Source organism: Pseudophryne corroboree, chromosome 8 (assembly GCF_028390025.1).
Source record: "Pseudophryne corroboree isolate aPseCor3 chromosome 8, aPseCor3.hap2, whole genome shotgun sequence".
Taxonomy (NCBI): Eukaryota; Metazoa; Chordata; class Amphibia; order Anura; family Myobatrachidae; genus Pseudophryne; species Pseudophryne corroboree.
The window spans coordinates 75,699,733-75,719,254 of record NC_086451.1 but is presented as its reverse complement, the minus strand read 5'-3'; the positions used below and the strand labels follow the sequence as shown (position 1 = coordinate 75,719,254).

Sequence of the window (19,522 nt, the reverse complement as noted above, 5' to 3'; positions counted from 1 at the left end):
CTAGTTCAGCATAGGATGGTTCTTAATTATCTTACAGCAGTAACAGGCGGATATTGTGTTACATTGGCAACACAGTACGGCATAAAGTGTTGCACGTATATCACAAATAGCACCGAGGATCCGGTAGAGGTCATAGACCAAAAGATGGACGATATTCTCCAATTGAAGTGGGAATTTCGTCGAAAACACAATCTCACCCTTGCTGCTGTAGGTAATGAGCTGACTGGTTGGGTGTCATGGTTGAACCCGCGAAATTGGTTCTCCGGTTTGGGAGACTGGGCTCAAGGAGTCATAATGGATGTTGGAAAGTTTCTACTATGTATCTTGGGTGTCGTTATATCGATTGGATTGATATTTAGATGCGGGCAGGCTTTAATGAGGTGCAAACAAAGTACAAAAGTGATGAGCTTGAGGAGTGAGGAAACTGTAATTAACCTGGATTTGATTTATGACCCAATGATAGAAACCAGAATGTGATGAAAATGCGATTATACGGTCCGTTTCTTTCACCTGTTTTTCTGCTTTTCTCCAAGATACAAAGACCCCCTTGGACGAGGAAGTTGACGAGACGCTATACAGACAACAGACAAGCACCAAAGATGAAGTTTTGACAACCTATGATATGGACACTTGATGAACTTTGCCATGGATCCCCAGTTTCCCTAGTATTTTTAAACTCACGCTAGCCCAACATTTTTTGTAAATCTGATGGCACTGACAAAGCTATTTGCTCATGCCCAAGGAGCAATACAGCGCAAAGAAGACGACTCTCAACAGATACCGAACACAACTTCAACGACAGATGTACATTTCCCTGACATAGAATATCATTGCATTTTCCATAAGTGTTCTTTATCTTCATCTCTACAACCCTCAGGTAATGACACACATAGACGATAGGGAATACAGGCACAGATATCAGCAACCACATACCTCCCCCATTCATGTATCATCAACTAAAATGTGCATCCCCATTTTGTTACAACTGAAAGCCGAAATGAGCTCGGTAAAGTTTGACAGCCCATCCACAGACCCGTACCACGGGATAAGAAGGAATTCAAATGTATACTTCGCAATACCTCGAAGCTTGATTTACAACACGTACGGCACGATGATACATGACCCTCCAAACATGGCCTCATACACACATGCTTCTGCTATCACACTAGGTCATACCCTCTTCACACCTACTCCTCTCTCCTCCCTCACCCAACCATGGAAATGAATTAACCCCTGACATATATTTTTCTCCTTTAGAAATGTTTTAGAAGGTGGCAGTTATTATTGACTGCCAAAGGGTGGACTGTCAAAGTCAGAAAAATATCCCTATACACGCTGCCATATTTGCACCTCATGCTGGTCCGTGCTGCGCATGCGTGCGCTTTCCCGTGATAGCGCATACCCGCTGATGCGTGCACCCGCTCGCATCGGTATGCGTATTTACGGTAAAGAGTATGTAGTCGTAGCGTGCGACCCAATCGTTACATATTTTCACAATTAATGTAGTTTGTAGATCATGGTCCCTTTGATAGTTTCTGAAAGTTTAGTTAATATAGAATGTCCCTGAGCTGAGGAATCCCTCTTTGTATTGTGGGAAGGGTCTAACAAGAGTCATGCAGCAGTGTTTGGTACCCATCGGAAGAGTATTTAATTAGCAATATTCCGGTGTTGGTTTGGAGCGTATTAATCGCTCGTGCGAATAGTTATGGACATAAGAAGTTTATGTCCATTTCTATTATTTACTCATACTCAGATATGCGGCGGGAAACCTAGTTTCCCACCCACCTGAGCTGTTTGAAATCGTCACAGCCCACCTGTATGAATCAACCTATGACCTTTTGTTATGATACAGGGCCGAATTCCGACGTCCAATGGACAATGGGATTGTAGGGACTATGAGATTGCATTGTGTGAGGGGCATAAATAGACAGGCCGACCATATCCAACTTCACTCTCTCATCAACGGTTTTCTGCTGATAACCGGGAGCTGGATATCGAGGCGCATGCGATCATACCCTTTGTGCGTAAGTTTCTCTCCGTAATCATTGTCTTACTGTGAGCCAATTTCTCTCATCTCTCTCCATTTCTCTCTCTCTCTCCTTTCTCTTTTCTCTCACATCTCCCCTAGACTAGTATTGAATTGTATTAGATAGTATTGTATTTTGGTTAGGAAGTCTCTGTTATATTGTAGTGTATCATTTGTACTGTTATCCCCTTTTACAAGTATATTAGATATAATACAGTTAATAGGCTTTGGACCCTAAACCAGTATCTGTGTATTTCCTATAGTGTTAAGTGTTCACTTGAGCGTCGGTGACGCTCAAGCAGCTTTGTAGTTAGTCAGGTTACACAAGGTTGCACTTACACCCTGTATTCACATTAAGGTATTCTGTGTATTTCATTGGTATAAGGTTTAGACATAAAGGTATAGCGTTGTGAGCGTCAGCGCCGCTGGTGATCTCCTCGTGGTCTCGAGCGTCCGCTACGCCATAGCGAATCATTACTCTAGTCATAGCCCTTAACGTGCTGTCCTGTGATCGCTGGGCCGTGAGCGAACGTGACGCTTGAGCGTCTCGCCTACGGCGGAGCGATCGTTACGCAACCAGCGTACCCGTACGGTACTTCTTAAGTAAACAGCGTACAGTGTTCTTAGACTTCATAAAGGGTTGTTTATACGACAAAGGAATTTAGAATTGTCAGTATTCATCCCCTTTGCTGTGAAGCCCCTCATAAGTTCTGATGCAACCAATTACCTTCAGAAGTCACATAATTAGTGAAATGAAGTCCACCTGTGTGCAAGCTAGTGTCACATGATCTGTCAGTATAAAAACACACATTTTCTGAAAGGCCCCAGGGGCTGCAACACCACTAAGCAAGAGGCATCGCACCATGAAGACCAAGGAGCTCTCCAAACAAGTCAGGGACAAAGTTGTTGATAAGTACAAGTCAGGGTCGGGTTATAAAAAAAAATATCCAAATCTTTGATGATCCCCCGAAGCACCATCAAATCCATCATCTTCTAATGGAAAGAACATGGTACCACAACAAACCTGCCAAGAGAGGGCCGGCCACCAAAACTCACAGACCGGGCAAGGAGGGCATTAATCAGAGAGGCAACAAAGAGACGAAAGGTAAACCTGAAGGAGCTGCAGAGTTCCACAGCGGAGACTGGTGTATCTGCGCATGTGACCACAATAAGCCGTACACTCCATAGAGCTGGGCTTTACATAAGAGTGGCCAGAAAAAAGCCATTACTTAGTGTTAAAAATAAGAAGACATGTTTTGAGTTTACCAAAAGGCATGTGGACGACTCCCCAAATGTATGGAGGAAGGTGCTCTGGTCAGATGAGACTAAAATGTAACTTTTCGACCAGCAAGGAAACCGCTATGTCTGGCGCAAACCCAACACATCCCATCACTCCAAGAACACCATCCCCACAGTGAAACATGGTGGTGGCATCATCATGCCGTGGGGATGTTTTACAGCAGCAGGGACTGGGAAACTGTTTTGAGTCGAGGGAAAGATGGATGGTGCTAAATACAGGGATATTCTTCAGCAAGACCTGTTTCAGTCTGCCTGTGATTTGCGACTAGGACGGAGGTTCACCTTCCAGCAGGACAATGACCCGAAGCATACTGCTTAAACAAAACTCGGAAACATTTAAATGTGTTGGAATGGCCTAGTCAAAGCCTAGATCTCAATCCAATCGAGAAACTGTGGTCAGACTTGAAGATTGCTGTTCACAAGCAGAAACCATCCAATATGAAGGAGCTGGAGCAGTTTTGCCTTGAGGAATGGGCAAAAATCCCAGTGGTAAGATGTGGCAAGCTCATAGAGCCTTAACCAAAGTGACTTGCAGCTATAATTGCCGCAAAAGATGGCTCTACAAAGTACTGACTTTAGGGGGGTGAATAGTTATGCACGCTGAAGTTTTCTGTTATATTGTCCTATTTGTTGTTTGCTTCACAATAATAAAAAACAACAACAACACATCTTCAAAGTTGTAGGCATATTCTGTGAATGAAATCATGCAAACCTTCAAACAATCCATTTTAAGTCCAGGTTGTGAGGCAACAAAACATGAAAAATGCAAAGGAGAGTGAATACTTTAGCAAGGCACTGTATAACCTGCATTGTAAGTATGTAAATTTAATTTAAAAAAAATAATCTAATATAGGTTTGCTAGCTTTTACAATTCGTGTTTTGTAAAACATGGTTCTGTGACAGAACAGGAAGCCAGCAGCTGCACAGAGACACATCTCTGCAGGGCAACGCTAGTTACATACATCTAACAATCTATATATCCACAGTAGGCCTGATTGAGAGATGGATGCAGTTCATATGGCTGCTGAGTCTTTGGACGCACCTGCTGTAAAGTAATACGCAAAATCAGCAGGAGGAGTCTTCAGTAAACAGTAATGGGCCCTACACATTGGCCGATCCGCCGCCGAGATGCCGACGACGGATACGGCCGACGGAGGGGCAGTGACGGGGGAATGAAGTTTCTTCACTCCCCCCGTCACCCAGCTGCATTGAAGTGCAGGCAAATATTAACGAGATCGTCCATATTGGCCTGCATGTACAGCCGACGGGGGACCAACGATGAACGAGCGCGGGGCCGCGCATCGTTCATCGCTGGAGCCTCCACACTCAAAGATATGAACGGTATCTTGTTCATTTATGAACAAGATCGTTTATATCTTTGACTGATGTCGGCCAGTGTGTAGGGCCTATAAGACACCGCTTCGAATCACTTGTGTAAACATAGCCCATCTGAGTAACCTACCCGTTAATGCTGCTGGGGCCAAGAAATCTGCGTCGGAAGGTGCAGACTCACCCCCATTTTGTCGAACATGCCCTCGTTTTGTAGAACAGTCATCGCCGTTTCCACATAGGGCACGTGTGCAACAACGTAGGACCCGTTCTGCACACGTCTAGTTCCCCCACCATCAGGTTAGCACGTGTTCAACGACGTAGGACCCACTCAGCGCATGCACATTTCCGTCACTATCAGGTTAGCAAAATGACTAGCGCAAAAACCTGTTTGTGCTATAATTAATGAACAATTGAAAAGATAATATTGAGAGAGCACATGTCTACATTTCTGCTGCTATATTGAGGTTTAAATACAGAAATGTTAATTTCTTTTAATGACTGTCCACCTCATGTCATTACACCCCACGCGATACATCATGCTAGCAACAATTGATAACCTGCACCTCTTAGGTTGTATCACCGAGTACACCCTAGAACAATGTGGGTCCCAGCAGCCACAATACATTGCTCCGTCATACCCACTGCACAGTTCAGTGTGCGACGGCACAATGTATCGTTACAGCATGCATGTAACGGCACGCCATCGTTCATTTCATCGTTCCATCTGACGTGCAGCACATCAGATGGGAAGCTGCAATGAATGACTGCTGTACGTGCGCAAGCATTATACGATGCATACGACAGAGCGTTCTTTTCCATGCCAGATCAATATATTGTAAGAATATTCCTTAAGGGCCCCATACACTAGAACGATAATGCCTGATTTCATCCGATTTCGGGCATTCGGCCCGATATATCGGGTGAAATCAGGCATTTTGGAGGTGTTTCTGATCCGATCCGCTTTCCCGGGAGCATCGGATCGGATCCTCCAGACTGAACGCGCTGCACTCGTGATATGTTGGACCCCGCAGGCATGGCTGTGATCGGCCAAGATATATCGTATGCAAAAGGACAGCATACAATGCATCTTGGGTGATCCTGCCGCCCGGGAGGCTGTTGGGGTGATCGCCTGCGACATGTCAGACGGAGATGTCGCAGCAGTGTATGGGGCCCTTTAGTTCTCAAACTCAGTCCTCAGGACCCAACACAGTGCATGTTTTCCATGTCTCCTCCCAGAATCGCATGTGAAATAATTAGCTCCACCTGTGGACCTTTTAAAACGTGTCCGTAAGGAATACACCTGTGCACCTGCTGGGTGACCTGCAAAACATGCACTGTGTGGGGTCCTGAGGACAACTGAGAACCTGTTCCTTACTGCATACCCGGCTTCAAGTATTCACATAAAATAAATGCATGGTGCTGCATGGGGGAAAAAAATGATTTAGAGAAGTGAGAAGGATACAGCCCATCCCTACACTACTGTAAGAATAGACCTGGTCCATAGGTATGTGCAAAGGGTATACACAACTTGCCCAGTATGTATATTCCAAAATAAAAAAAAATAAAAAACAACAACCACCACAGGATTGAGAAACAGACAAAATTTGGCTTCCTAAATGTACTACAAGTCCCAGCCTACCCTGTTAAACAACAGCCACAATATACCATTGCAGACTATTGTTCTAGAAAAACATAGCACAAACATCTACCGGAGCACTGTGCAGAGGGTCAGTGGTGCACCTCATCTCACATAGTGGAATGTCCCATATAAATTACCATATCAAATGAAATTCTCTAAAGAGATAATGGATACAAATGACGGCAGAAAGCATTTTAGGAATGTACCTGCACTACGGCAGGATGTGGCCGTTGGGTGGGTGCCACAGATACTCTGACTCATTCCTCTGGGGAGAGGTTCCAAACTACTGGCCTAATCTCTAACAAATCTGACTTGACTGTAGAATGAATTACAATGATGTCATTAATATGCATACTTCTAATATATATTTGGAAAGTTCAGTCAGTTGCTTTACTTATTTGGTTACCTCATACTGACCTTCTAGTCAAAGTCAAGGTAAAGGAGAGTCCGATTCATACTGTACACAGAAGCGTCAGGGTGGGTTTAGGACAGGGGTGGGTGATAAGTGGCCCTCCAGCTGCTGCTCTGGCGCTCATTACCCACCCCTGGTTTAGGACACTGACAATCGTTATATAGCACTATTGATGAGTTACCCACAAGAAAACATCACAACAGGAGTAGCAGAAGTTTCCATAGTAGCAACTAATGAGCAACACGGTTGCACAGCGATGAGCATGTTATGTTATTGGAGTTTGCCTGGCTTCCGCTAGGTGGTCAGGGTTTCTAGTCCAAAGACATAGTGATAGAAAAATCGGCTTCTTTGGTTAGGAAATTACAGGTATTACAGTTTTGCCTGAACTGTATGGAGAAAAAAAGAAGCACACAGATCTCTGTGCTGTATAATAGGTGAGTACGGGTATAATAGAGGCAAGAAATAAGTACACCGTGATCTTTTTCTCACAGTTATGAAAGGAACCGGACACAACACACGGTAATAAGTCAAATACTTTATCCAGTATAAGCCCCAGTGTTCTCCCCGTCCCGCCAGTTTACCCAATATCCCTACTGGTGTGCTGCTCCTGCCCGGTATCTCCCCTTGCACGAGATACCTTCCATGCGCCCACATTTGTGCGCAGTCCAGTGTACACTGACAGAGTGATACGTGCAGTAGAACCCTACTCTGAAGTCATCTTTGGCTGTTCTCTAAACCACCTCATGGGAGGTAGTTAAATAGTTGACACTTGTAATGCCGACACGTAATGTTATTTAAAGCATTTTACCAGTGTCTACTTTATAACATTACTAACATGTTTGCATTCTCCCATCAACATCATGCTGTCAACATGTTGACACGTCGACCACATAGAACCCCGTCTCGGTACCTCGCCTGAACGAAAACCATTAAACTTCCCCAACTCTCTGCCCTGTGCCATCACTCCATATGGACATATGCACAATGCAGTTCCCAGTTTACCTCACAGTTTTGCCCCTACTGCCCTAGACTGTAAGCTCTCATCAGCAGAACCCTCCACCCTCTTGGTTCTCAGCCTGCAACATACCTGTCTAATCATTTCTGCTCCTACTCAGAGTCAGTGACTGCTACAGGCCCTTTGTACCACCAATAAAATTATCATAATAAAGCTGAAATGCATGAATACAAATATATCTACTACTAAAATATAGTTAACAATAGAATTGGCGAGCAGCCTCATGATTGGATGCTAGAAATATGGTTTTCCCCAAGTGTAGTAAACACCATCTGATGTTTTTTTTAAAGCTCATATATATATATATATATATATATATACACCTACACCAAGATGCCAGCATCCATCCATAGAACATACAATGACATAGTTAGCTCTTATGGCTTCCAGTCAGAAGGACATTAAGTCGACATGTAAAATGTCACATGGTCTCGACATTTTGACCATGTCAACATTTTATAATGTTGACATTTAACATGGCGACACCATAATGTTGACAGTACATTTTAGGATTAGGCTAAAATATGCAAAAAAAAAAAAAAATAATAGTATGGAGACATAGGGGTATATGCAATTGCGGTCGAATTCCCGAAAATGTCGAAAAACGGGACATTTTCGCCCAAAAAAAAAAAATTCGACAATGCAATTCAGTACTTTTTGTAAAAAAAACGGACTTTCCAAATTCGACGTCAAATTCGACATTTCTGCAATGGTATAAATGCGGCAATTCGACAAAAGTATATTCAATTGAAGATTGTAAATTCGACAACAGTGCTTTTAGACAGTAAATTCGTCATTTTCAATGCGCCACACTTTGCTGCCGGAATCTAATAAAAAAAATTAAAAACAGGTTTTTTTTTGTGTTTTTTTTAAATAAGAATTTACTCACCGGTAATTCTATTTCTCGTAGTTCGTAGTGGATGCTGGGTACTCCGTAAGGACCATGGGGAATAGACGGGCTCCGCAGGAGACTGGGCACTCTAAAAGAAAGATTAGGTACTATCTGGTGTGCACTGGCTCCTCCCTCTATGCCCCTCCTCCAGACCTCAGTTAGGGAAACTGTGCCCGGAAGAGCGGACACTACAAGGAAAGGATTTGGAATCCAGGATAAGACTCATACCAGCCACACCAATCACACCGTACAACTTGTGATAACTATACCCAGTTAACAGTATGAACAACAAATGAGCCTCATTAACAGATGGCTCATAACAAAACCCTTTAGTTAAGCAATAACTATATACACGTATTGCAGAGAGTCCGCACTTGGGACGGGCTCCCAGCATCCACTACGGACTACGAGAAATAGAATTACCGGTGAGTAAATTCTTATTTTCTCTGACGTCCTAGTGGATGCTGGGAGAGTGCGGATGACTCTGCAGCACCGCATGAGCAAACTCAAGGTCCTCCTCAGCCAGGGTATCAAACTTGTAGAATTTTGCAAACGTGTTTGATCCCGACCAGGTAGCAGCTCGGCAAAGTTGTAATGCCGAGACCCCTTGGGCAGCCGCCCAAGAAGAGCCCCCTTCCTCGTGGAATGGGCTTTTACTGATTTAGGATGCGGCAGTCCAGCCGCAGAATGTGCAAGTTGAATCGTGCTACAGATCCAGCGAGCAATAGTCTGCTTAGAAGCAGGAGCACCCAGCTTGTTGGGTGCATGCAGGATAACAGCGAGTCAGTATTTCTGACTCTAGCCGTCCTGGAAACATAGATTTTTCAGGGCCCGGACTACATCCAGCAACTTGGAGGCCTCCAAGTCCCGAGTAGCCACAGGCACCACAATAGGTTGGTTCAAATGAAACGCTGATACCACCTTAGGGAGAAATTGGGGACGAATCCTCAATTCTGCCCTGTCCCTATGGAAGATCAGATAAGGGCTTTCACATGACAAAGCCGCCAATTCTGACACACGCCTAGCCGAAGCCAAGGCCAAATATATATGACCACTTTCCACGTGAGATACTTCAACTCCACGTTCTGAAGTGGCTCAAAACAATGTGATTTTAGGAAAACCAACACTACGTTGAGATCCCAAGGTGCCACTGGAGGCACAAAAGGGGGCTGAATATGCAGCACTCCCTTAACAACGTCTGAACTGCAGGCAGCGTCTTTCCAAGCCTTTAACAGCGTAGGAATCACTTCATCTGGAACGCCCTTTTCCGTTAGGATCCGGCGTTCAACCGCCAAGCCTTCAAACGCATCCGCGGTAAGTCTTGGAACAGACAGGGCCCCTGCAGTAACAGGTCCTGTCTGAGAGACAGAGGCCATGGGTCCTCCGAGATCATTTCTTGTAGTTCTGGGTACCAAGTTCTTCTTGGCCAATCCGGAACTACGAGTATAGGTCTTACTCCTCTCTTACTTACTATCCTCAGTACCTTGGGTATGAGAGGAAGAGGAGGGAACACATAAACCGACTGGTACACCCACGGTGTCACTAGTGCGTCCACAGCTATCGCCTGAGGGTCTCTTGACCTGGCGCAATACTTTTTTAGCTTTTTGTTGAGGCGGGACGCCATCATGTCCACCTGTGGCCGTACCCAACGGATCACAATCTGCGTGAAGACTTCTGGATGAAGTCCCCACTCTCCCGGGTGGAGGTCGTGCCTGCTGAGGAAGTCTGCTTCCTAGTTTTCCACACCCGGAATGAACACTGCTGACAGTGTTAGCACGTGATACTCCGCCCATCGGAGAATCCCTGTGGCTTCTGCCAACGCCATCCTGCTTCTTGTGCCGCCTTGTCGGTTTACATGGGCGACAGCTGTGATGTTGTCTGACCTAATCAGCACCGGCTGGTTTTGAAGCAGGGGTTCTGCTTGACTTAGGGCATTGTAACTGGCCCTTAGGTCCAGAATATTTATGTGTAGGGAAGTCTCCTGACTCGACCATTGTCCTCGGAAATTTCTTCCCTGAGTGACTGCTCCCCAACCTCGGAGGCTTGCATCCGTGGTCACCAGGACCCAGTCCTGAATGCCGAATCTGCGGCCCTCGAGAAGATGAGCACTCTGCAGCCACCACAGCAGAGACACCCTGGCCATCGGGGACAGGGTGATCAGCCGATGCATCTGAAGATGCGATCCTCACTTGTCTAACAGGTCCCACTGAAAGTTCCTTGCATGGAACCTGCCAAAGGGAATTGCTTCGTAAGAAGCTACCATCTTTTCCAGGACTCGCGTGCAATGATGCACCGACACCTGTTTTGGTTTTAGGAGGTCTCTGACCAGAGATGACATCTCCTTGGCCTTCTCCTCCGGGAGAAACACCTTCTTCTGTTCTGTGTCCAGAAACATGCCCAATATCAGCAGACGCGTCGTAGGAACCAGCTGCGACTTTGGGATATTCAGAATCCAGCCGTGCTGTTGTAGCACTTCCTGAGATAGTGCTACTCCGATCAACGACTGCTCCTTGGACCTCGCCTTTATAAGGAGATCGTCCAAGTACGGGATAATTATAACTCCCTTCTTTCGAAGGAGTATCATCATTTTGGCCATTACCTTGGAATACACCCTCGGTGCCGTGGACAGACCAAACGGCAACGTCTGGAATTGGTAATGTCAGTTCTGTACCACAACCTTGAGGTACTCCTGGTGAGGTGGGTAAATGGGGACATGTAGGTAAGCATCCATGATGTCCAGTGATACCATGTAATCCCCCTCTTCCAGGCTTGCAATAACCGCCCTGAGCGAATCCATTTTGAACTTGAACTTCCTTATATAAGTGTTCAAGGATTTCAAATTTAGAATGGGTCTCACCGAACCGTCTGGTTTCGGTACCACAAACATTGTGGAATAGTAACCCCGTCCCTGTTGAAGGAGGGGAACTTTTATTTTCACCTGCTGGAGGTACAGCTTGTGAATTGCCGCCAGTACTACCTCCCAGTCCTGGGGAGTAGCTGGCAAGGCTGATTTGAGGTAACGGCGAGGGGGAGACGCCTCGAATTCCAGCTTGTATCCCTGAGATACCACTTGTAGAACCCAGAGATCCACCTGTGAGCGAACCCACTGGTCGCTGAAGTTCCGGAGACGCGCCTCCACCGCACCTGGCTCCGTCTGTGGAGCCCCAGCGTCATGCGGTGGACTTAGTAGAAGCAGGGGAGGATTTTTGTTCCTGGGAACTGGCTGTCTGGTGCAGCTTTTTCCCTCTACCCCTGCCTCTGGGCAGAAAGGAAGCACCTTTGATCCGCTTGCCTTTCTGAGGCCGAAAGGACTGTACCTGATAGTACGGTGCTTTCTTAGGTTGTGAGGGAGCCTGAGGTAAAAATGTCGATTTCCCAGCTGTTGCTGTGGATACGAGGTCCGAGAGACCATCCCCAAACAATTCCTCACCCTTATAAGGCAAAACCTCCATGTGCCTTTTAGAATCAGCATCACCTGTCCACTGCCGGTCCATAATACCCTCCTGGCAGAAATGGACATTGCATTAATTCTAGATGCCAGCCGGCAAATATCCCTCTGTGCATCCCTCATATATAAGACGACGTCTTTAATATGCTCTATAGTTAGCAAAATAGTATCCCTGTCGAGGGTATCAATATTATCTGACAGGGTATCAGACCACGCTGCAGCAGCACTACACATCCATGCTGAAGCAATTGCAGGTCTCAGTATAGTACCTGAGTGTGTATATACAGACTTCAGGATAGCCTCCTGCTTTCTATCAGCAGGCTCCTTCAAGGCGGCCGTGTCCTGAGACGGCAGTGCCACCTTTTTTGACAAGCGTGTGAGCGCCTTATCCACCCTAGGAGATATCTCCCAACGTGGCCTATCCTCTGGCGGGAAAGGGTACGCCATCAGTACTTTTTAGAAATTACCAGTTTCTTATCGGGGGAACCCCACGCTTCTTCACACACTTCATTCAACTCATCTGATGGGGGGAAAAACACTGGCTGCTTTTTCTCCCCAAACATAATACCCTTTTTAGTGGTACCTGGGTTAATGTCAGAAATGTGTAACACATTTTTCATTGCCGTAATCATGCAACGGATGCCCCTTGTGGATTGTGTATGTGTCTCATCCTCGTCGACACTGGAGTCAGACTCCGTGTCGACATCTGTGTCTGCCATCTGAGGTAGCGGGCGTTTGTGAGCCCCTGATGGTCTTTGAGACGCCTGGGCAGGCACGGGCTGAGAAGCCGGCTGTCCCACGGCTGTTACGTCATCCAGCCTTTATGTAAGGAGTTGACACTGTCGGTTAATACCTTCCACATATCCATCCACTCTGGTGTCGACCCCGCAGGGGGTGACATCACACTTATCGGCACCTGCTCCGCCTCCACATAAGCCTCCTCATCAAACATGTCGACACAGCCGTACCGACACACCGCACACACACAGGGAATGCTCTGACTGAGGACAAGACCCCACCAAGTCCTTTGGGGAGACAGAGAGAGAGTATGCCAGCACTCACCACAGCGCTATATAATCAGGGATTTACACTAACACAAAGTGATTTTTCCCTATAGCTGCTTTACATATACAGTTTGCGCCTAAATTTAGTGCCCCCCCCCCCTCTCTTTTTTACCCTTTGAGCCTGGAAACTGCAGGGGAGATCCTGGGGAGCTGTCTTCCAGCGGAGCTGTGAAGAAATGGCGCCAGTGTGCTGAGGGAGATAGCCCCGCCCCCTTCTCGGCGGACTTCTACCGCTCTTATATTTATGTTATGGCAGGGGATTTTTTGCACATATATAGTTTTTTAGACTATGTTATGTGCTGTTTGCCAAAGTAAGGTACTCTAATTGCAGCCCAGGGCGCCCCCCCCCAGCGCCCTGCACCCATCAGTGACCAGAGTATGTGGTGTGCATAGGGAGCAATGGCACACAGCTGCAGTGCTGTGCGCTACCTTAATGAAGACCGGAGTCTTCAGCCGCCGATTTCCAGGATGTTCTTCTTGCTTCTGGCTCTGCAAGGGGGACGGCGGCGCGGCTCTGGGACCGGACGACCGAGGCTGGGCCTGTGTTCGATCCCTCTGGAGCTAATGGTGTCCAGTAGCCTAGAAGCCCAAGCTAGCTGCAAACAGGTAGGTTCGCTTCTCTCCCCTAAGTCCCTCGTAGCAGTGAGTCTGTTGCCAGCAGATCTCACTGAAAATAAAAAACCTAACAAATACTTTCTTTACTAGAAGCTCAGGAGAGCCCCTAGTGTGCAACCAGCTCGAGCCGGGCACAGATTCTAACTGAGGTCTGGAGGAGGGGCATAGAGGGAGGAGCCAGTGCACACCAGATAGTACCTAATCTTTCTTTTAGAGTGCTCAGTCTCCTGCGGAGCCCGTCTATTCCCCATGGTCCTTACGGAGTACCCAGCATCCACTAGGACGTCAGAGAAATTGGTAATAGCATATCTATTTATATTAGAAGGGATTAGGTACTTGGTTTGTCTATTTTGGAGGCACAAGTATTATTTATATATTTTTAAAAATATTATTTTTTTTTTTAATGGAATGGTAAAAATCTGAGAAAAAAAAATGCGTGGGGTCCCCCTCCTAAGCATAACCAGCCTCGGGCTCTTCGAGCCGGTCCTGGTTCTAAAAATCCGGGGGGAAAACTGACAGGGGATCCCCGTATTTTTAAAACCAGCACCGGGCTCTGCGCCTGGTGCTGGTGCAAAAAATACGGGGGACAAAAAGCGTAGGGGTCCCCCGTATTTTTTACACCAGCACCGGGCTCCACTAGCTGGACAGATAATGCCACAGCTGGGGGTCACTTTTATACAGCGCCCTGCGGCCGTGGCATTAAATACCCAACTAGTCACCCCTGGCCGGGGTACCCTGGAGGAGTGGGGACCCCTTCAATCAAGGGGTCCCCCCCCAGCCACCCAAGGGCCAGGGGTGAAGCCCGAGGCTGTCCCCCCCATCCAAGGGCTGCGGATGGGGGGCTGATAGCCTTTTGAAAACTGAAAGAATATTGTTTTTTCCAGTAGTACTACAAGTCCCAGCAAGCCTCCCCGCAAGCTGGTACTTGGAGAACCACAAGTACCAGCATGCGGGAGAAAAACGGGCCCGCTGGTACCTGTAGTTCTACTGGAAAAAAATTCCCAAATAAAAACAGGACACGCACACCGTGAGAGTAAAACTTTATTTCACACATGTCGACACACACATACTTACCTATGTTTACACGCCGACCTCTGTCCACTTGTCCAAGTAGAATCCACGGTGTACCTGAAAATAAAATTATACTCACCTCAATCCAGTGTCCTGTGATTTGTAATCTACGTACTTGGCAAAACAAAAAAACGAATACCCGGACCACACGGACTGAAAGGGGTCCCATGTTTACACATGGGACCCCTTTCCCCGAATGCAGAGACCCCCCCGTGACTCCTGTCACAGAATGGTCCCTTCAGCCAATCAGGAAGCGCCACTTCGTGGCACTCTCCTGATTGGCTGTATGCGCGTCTGAGCTGGCAGACAGCGCATCGCACAGCTCCCTCCATTAGTTTCAATGGTGGGAACTTTGCGGTCAGCGGTGGGGTGACGGTCAGCCGCTGACTGCGGGTGACCTCACCGCTGACCGCAAAGTTCCCACCATTGAAAGTGATGGAGGGGGCTGTGCAAAGCGCGTCTGAGCTTAGACGCGCAGAGCCAATCAGGCGAGTGCCACAAAGTGGCGCTTCCTGATTGGCTGAAGGGACCTTTCTGTGACAGGAGTCACGGGGGGTCTCTGCATTCGGGGAAAGGGGTCCCATGTGTAAACACGGGACCCCTTTCAGTCCGCCTGGTCCGGGTGTTCGTTTTTTTTTTTGCCAAGTACGTGGATTATAATAAAAGACCAGGACACTGGATCAGGTGAGTATAATTTTATTCACAGGTACCCCGGATCGTCGGCGACATTGGAGACGTGGCAGTCGGCGGGTCAACATAGGTAAGTATGTATGTGTCGGCATGTATGAAATAAACTTTTACTTTCACGGTGTCTGTGTCCTGTTTTTATTTGGGTATTTTTTTCCCAGTAGAACTACAGGTACCAGCGGGCCCGTTTTTCTCCCGCATGCTGGTACTTGTGGTTCTCCAAGTACCAGCTTGCGGGGGAGGCTTGCTGGGACTTGTTTTTTTCATTTTTCAAAAGGCTATCAGCCCCCATCCGCAGCCCTTGGATGGGGGGGGGGACAGCCTCGGGCTTCACCCCTGGCCTTCGGGTGGCTGGAGGGGGGGGACCCCTTGATTGATACCACTCCTCCAGGGTACCGCGGCCAGGGGTGACTAGTTGCGTATTTAATGCCACGGCTGCAGGGCGCTGTATAAAAGTGACCCCCGGCTGTGGCATTATCTGTCCAGCTAGTGGAGCCCGATGCTGGTGTAAAAAATACGGGGGACCCCTACTCTTTTTGTCCCCCTTTTTTTTTGCACCAGCACCAGGCGCAGAGCCCGGTGCTGGTTTTAAAAATACGGGGGATCCCCTGTCAGTTTTTCCCCCTGATTTTTAGAACCAGGACCGGCTCGAAGAGCCCGAGGCTGGTTATGCTTAGGAGGGGGGACCCCACGCAATTTTTTTTCTGTTTTTTTACCGTTATTTCCCGTTTTTTAAAAAAAAATTAAAATCTAATAAAAATCCGTCAAATCAGCCGTTTTTCGACAGCGGGACTGTCGAATCAGTTTTTTATTGAATATGTAGAATTCCGGCACCCACCTGCCGGAATTCGACGGTCGAATTGTGTCGAATTAAAAAACGGGCGAAAAATTGCCGCGATTCGCCGGCAATTGCATATACCCCATAATGGTGTCAACAAGTAAAATGGCGTCATTTTGTCTATGTCAACAATTTTCTGTCAACCCAACGTCCATTTTGACATTTCGGTGTTGCCGCTCTGCCCGACTGTTGTAGCAGCTATGTCAGTGTATGTTCTACCGATGCATGCTGCTACAACAAACTATTGCAGCTAGTGTTTTAAAGCAGTGGTTCTCAACCTCGGTCCTCAAGTACCCCCAACAGTTCATGTTTTCCAGGTCACCCAGCAGTTGAACAGGTGTATTCATTACTCACTGACACATTATAAAAGACCCACAGGTGGAGCAAATTAGAGACCTGGAAAACATGAACTGTTGGGGGTACTTGAGGACCGAGGTTGAGAACCACTGTTTTAAAGGACCACTAATAACTTTCGCAAGTACTGTATATATGTAAAAAAGTTTCAGGTATGTAGCAGAGCTCAAGATGCTGGATATGAAGGGGTTTGCGCAGAGATGGGGGCAAATATTAATAATAAAGCAATTTGCACCTTGGTAAAACCATGATGCACTGCAGATGGGTCAGATATACAATGGCCATCAGGATAGGAAGTAGTGCATACCTGAGTAATGGCAGACTTAAAACTACATAGTAAACATGAATAGTAAATACAAGGAAGGTAAGCTTAAGCCAAAAGATATCGTGTGTGACCCGCAGGAGCGTGCAACTGTGCATACACACTGCACGATTTGTCGCTCCAATATGACAGTCATGCAGGTATGTACCCGGACTAAGGGATCATGGAAGTTTGCACTACTTCCTATCTAGATGGCCATTAGTATGTCCGTGTCATTTTGTCATATACTGTTAAGCTGGGTGTACACTGGGACAATGTGTACGCAAACGATATGTCAGCCCGGTAGGCCGACATATCGGCTCCTGGGTACACACTGATCAACGTAATGAAAGTCAGAGCGACAGATCGCTCCTTCCTTCATAAAGCCGGGTACACACTGGAACTAAGGGCCTCATTCAGACCTGATTGCCCCCCCCCCCCTGCAAATCTGCAGAGGTCTGTGATCAGATATTCGCCAGACAGCGGACATCTGCAAATCCGTTCGCAACTCACCATCGAATGATTTTTCCATATTGTGCAGTCTGTGCGCAGCCCAGGACTTACTCCTACAGCACGATACAAACAGGCTGATCGGGGCCGGAGATGACGTCACACGCCCTCCCTGAAAACGCTTGGGAACACCTGCGTTCTTCCTGAAAGTTCCAGAAAACGGGCAGTTACCACCCATAAACCTCAATCACCTTGCGTACGCCTAGTGATCAAACTTTTTGCAACATTCTGTCGCTGTTTGGCATCGCGCCTGCGCATTGCGGTGCATACGCAGTCATTCGATAATCGGCCGCTGTGCAATTTCACACAATAGCGATCAGGTCTGAATTGGGACCTATGTTAGGCCAATTTGCCATTTTGTAACAGCAAATCGCCTACATCGTTCGGTCGCTAGCAACGGGTACCAGGTTTGATGTGCTGCACATGAAACCTAGCAACAGCGCTAGCGACCTTGTTTTTAAGCTTATGAAGGACAGAACAATCACGCATAAAACTCATTCTAATGTGTACACAGAATCTGGGCGTAAGGGCATACATTCCGATGTCTGAACGAATGCCCATCGCTCCAGTCTGTACCTAGCTTTACACATGCCGCAGTTGCCAGTGTTATTGCCTGGTTGGTAATGCAGCAGGGCCGGCCAGGCGTCGTCACTAGCGACCGTGGGCACTGACAAATCGGGCATACACTCTGAACGATATGCCCATTCAGACGGAAATGACAAAATCGGGCCGCTATCACCTCGTCGTGTACCCAGCTTTAGGGTCTAATAGAGAACAATACATTTTGGGTTATGAAAACCAAATCCTGATACAAGGATTCATTAAAACAGGAGACCTACCGTAGTACGTAGCAAAACAGTAGATTTACCGGTCTGTGCCAGAAATAGATATTGCCAATAGCCAACATTAGTAGGGACCTGTCATTGTGTTGTACTGGATAGGTTTAAGAATATAAAATACTATTTCATGCAGATCCCAACAGTGGAAACTGATTCATGTCCACTTAATATAGTATACAAGATAACGTTGCGCACATTGTAAAATAACTATGGGGGTCATTCCGAGTTGTTCGCTCGCTGCCGATTTTCGCATCGCAGCGATCAGATGAAAAAAACTGCATTTCTGCGCATGCGTATGCGCCACATTGCGCACGTGCGACGTACGGGTACAAAGCTCTTTGTGGTTGTGCTCAGGTTCTAGCAAAGTTTTCCTTCGCACTGGCGGCCGCAAGAAGATTGACAGGAAGGGGGTGTTACTGGGTGTAAACGGACCGTTTTCAGGGAGTGTTTGCAAAAATGCAGGCATGTCTAAAAAAACGCAGGCGTGGCTGGGCGTTCGCTGGGCGGGTGTATGACGTCAATCTGGATAGAAATAGGCTGAAGTGATCGCAAGCGCTGAGTGGGTTCAGAGCTACTCTGAAACTGCACAAACTATTTGCAGAGCTCGGCTGCACAAGCGTTCGCACTTCTGCTAAGCTAAAATACACACCCCAGTGGGCGGCAGCATAGCGTTTGCACGGCTGCTAAAACTAGCCAGCGAGCGATCAACTCGGAATGAGGGCCTATATTAGAAGTCACCATGGACTGCCTACGAACCTGTGGGCCAGGTGCTTCTATACACGGTGGCTTCTAACGTCTGTAATAATGTACATTATTCTTTACAATACGTAGGTTTTAATATTAAACACATACGTAATGACATCAGAACTCCCCATTTATACAAATATTGGTTTGTGTGTTATAGAGACAATGGTGGGTTGTAATTTGGGGTCGTATAACCCGGTTGCAGATCACAGCAAGCTAGATTTTCTAGATCACACTAATCAGTAGCTGGCTCTGCAGTAAATAGATCCTTTCCAACCAATTCATGCTTCAGTACCGAGCCTAGGTTCTTTCATTCCGACTCCAATGTCTTACTGTAACAGCAGCATTACACAGACAGCAGGACCCGCCAAGCACTATACTGCTAGACCTTGTACTACGTATAGGAACACAACCACAGGTCTGCAAAGCCTGGGAA

The 19,522-nt window shown here is 46.9% G+C and overlaps 1 protein-coding gene across 15 annotated transcripts in view; it reads right to left on the bottom strand.

The window, feature by feature from the left end:
* Positions 1-19,522, bottom strand: part of FNBP1 (formin binding protein 1) — a 390,370-nt gene that overhangs the window by 336,184 nt on the left and 34,664 nt on the right. The window contains exon 1 of one of the 15 annotated variants that reach the window (XM_063936699.1): positions 17,507-17,596. The exons of the other annotated variants lie outside the window; for them this stretch is intronic. Coding sequence (XP_063792769.1) covers positions 17,507-17,509 — 3 coding nt within the window. The 5' untranslated portion in view covers positions 17,510-17,596. Of the gene's footprint in view, positions 1-17,506; positions 17,597-19,522 lie in introns of those variants that run through there. 15 annotated transcript variants of the gene reach the window in all.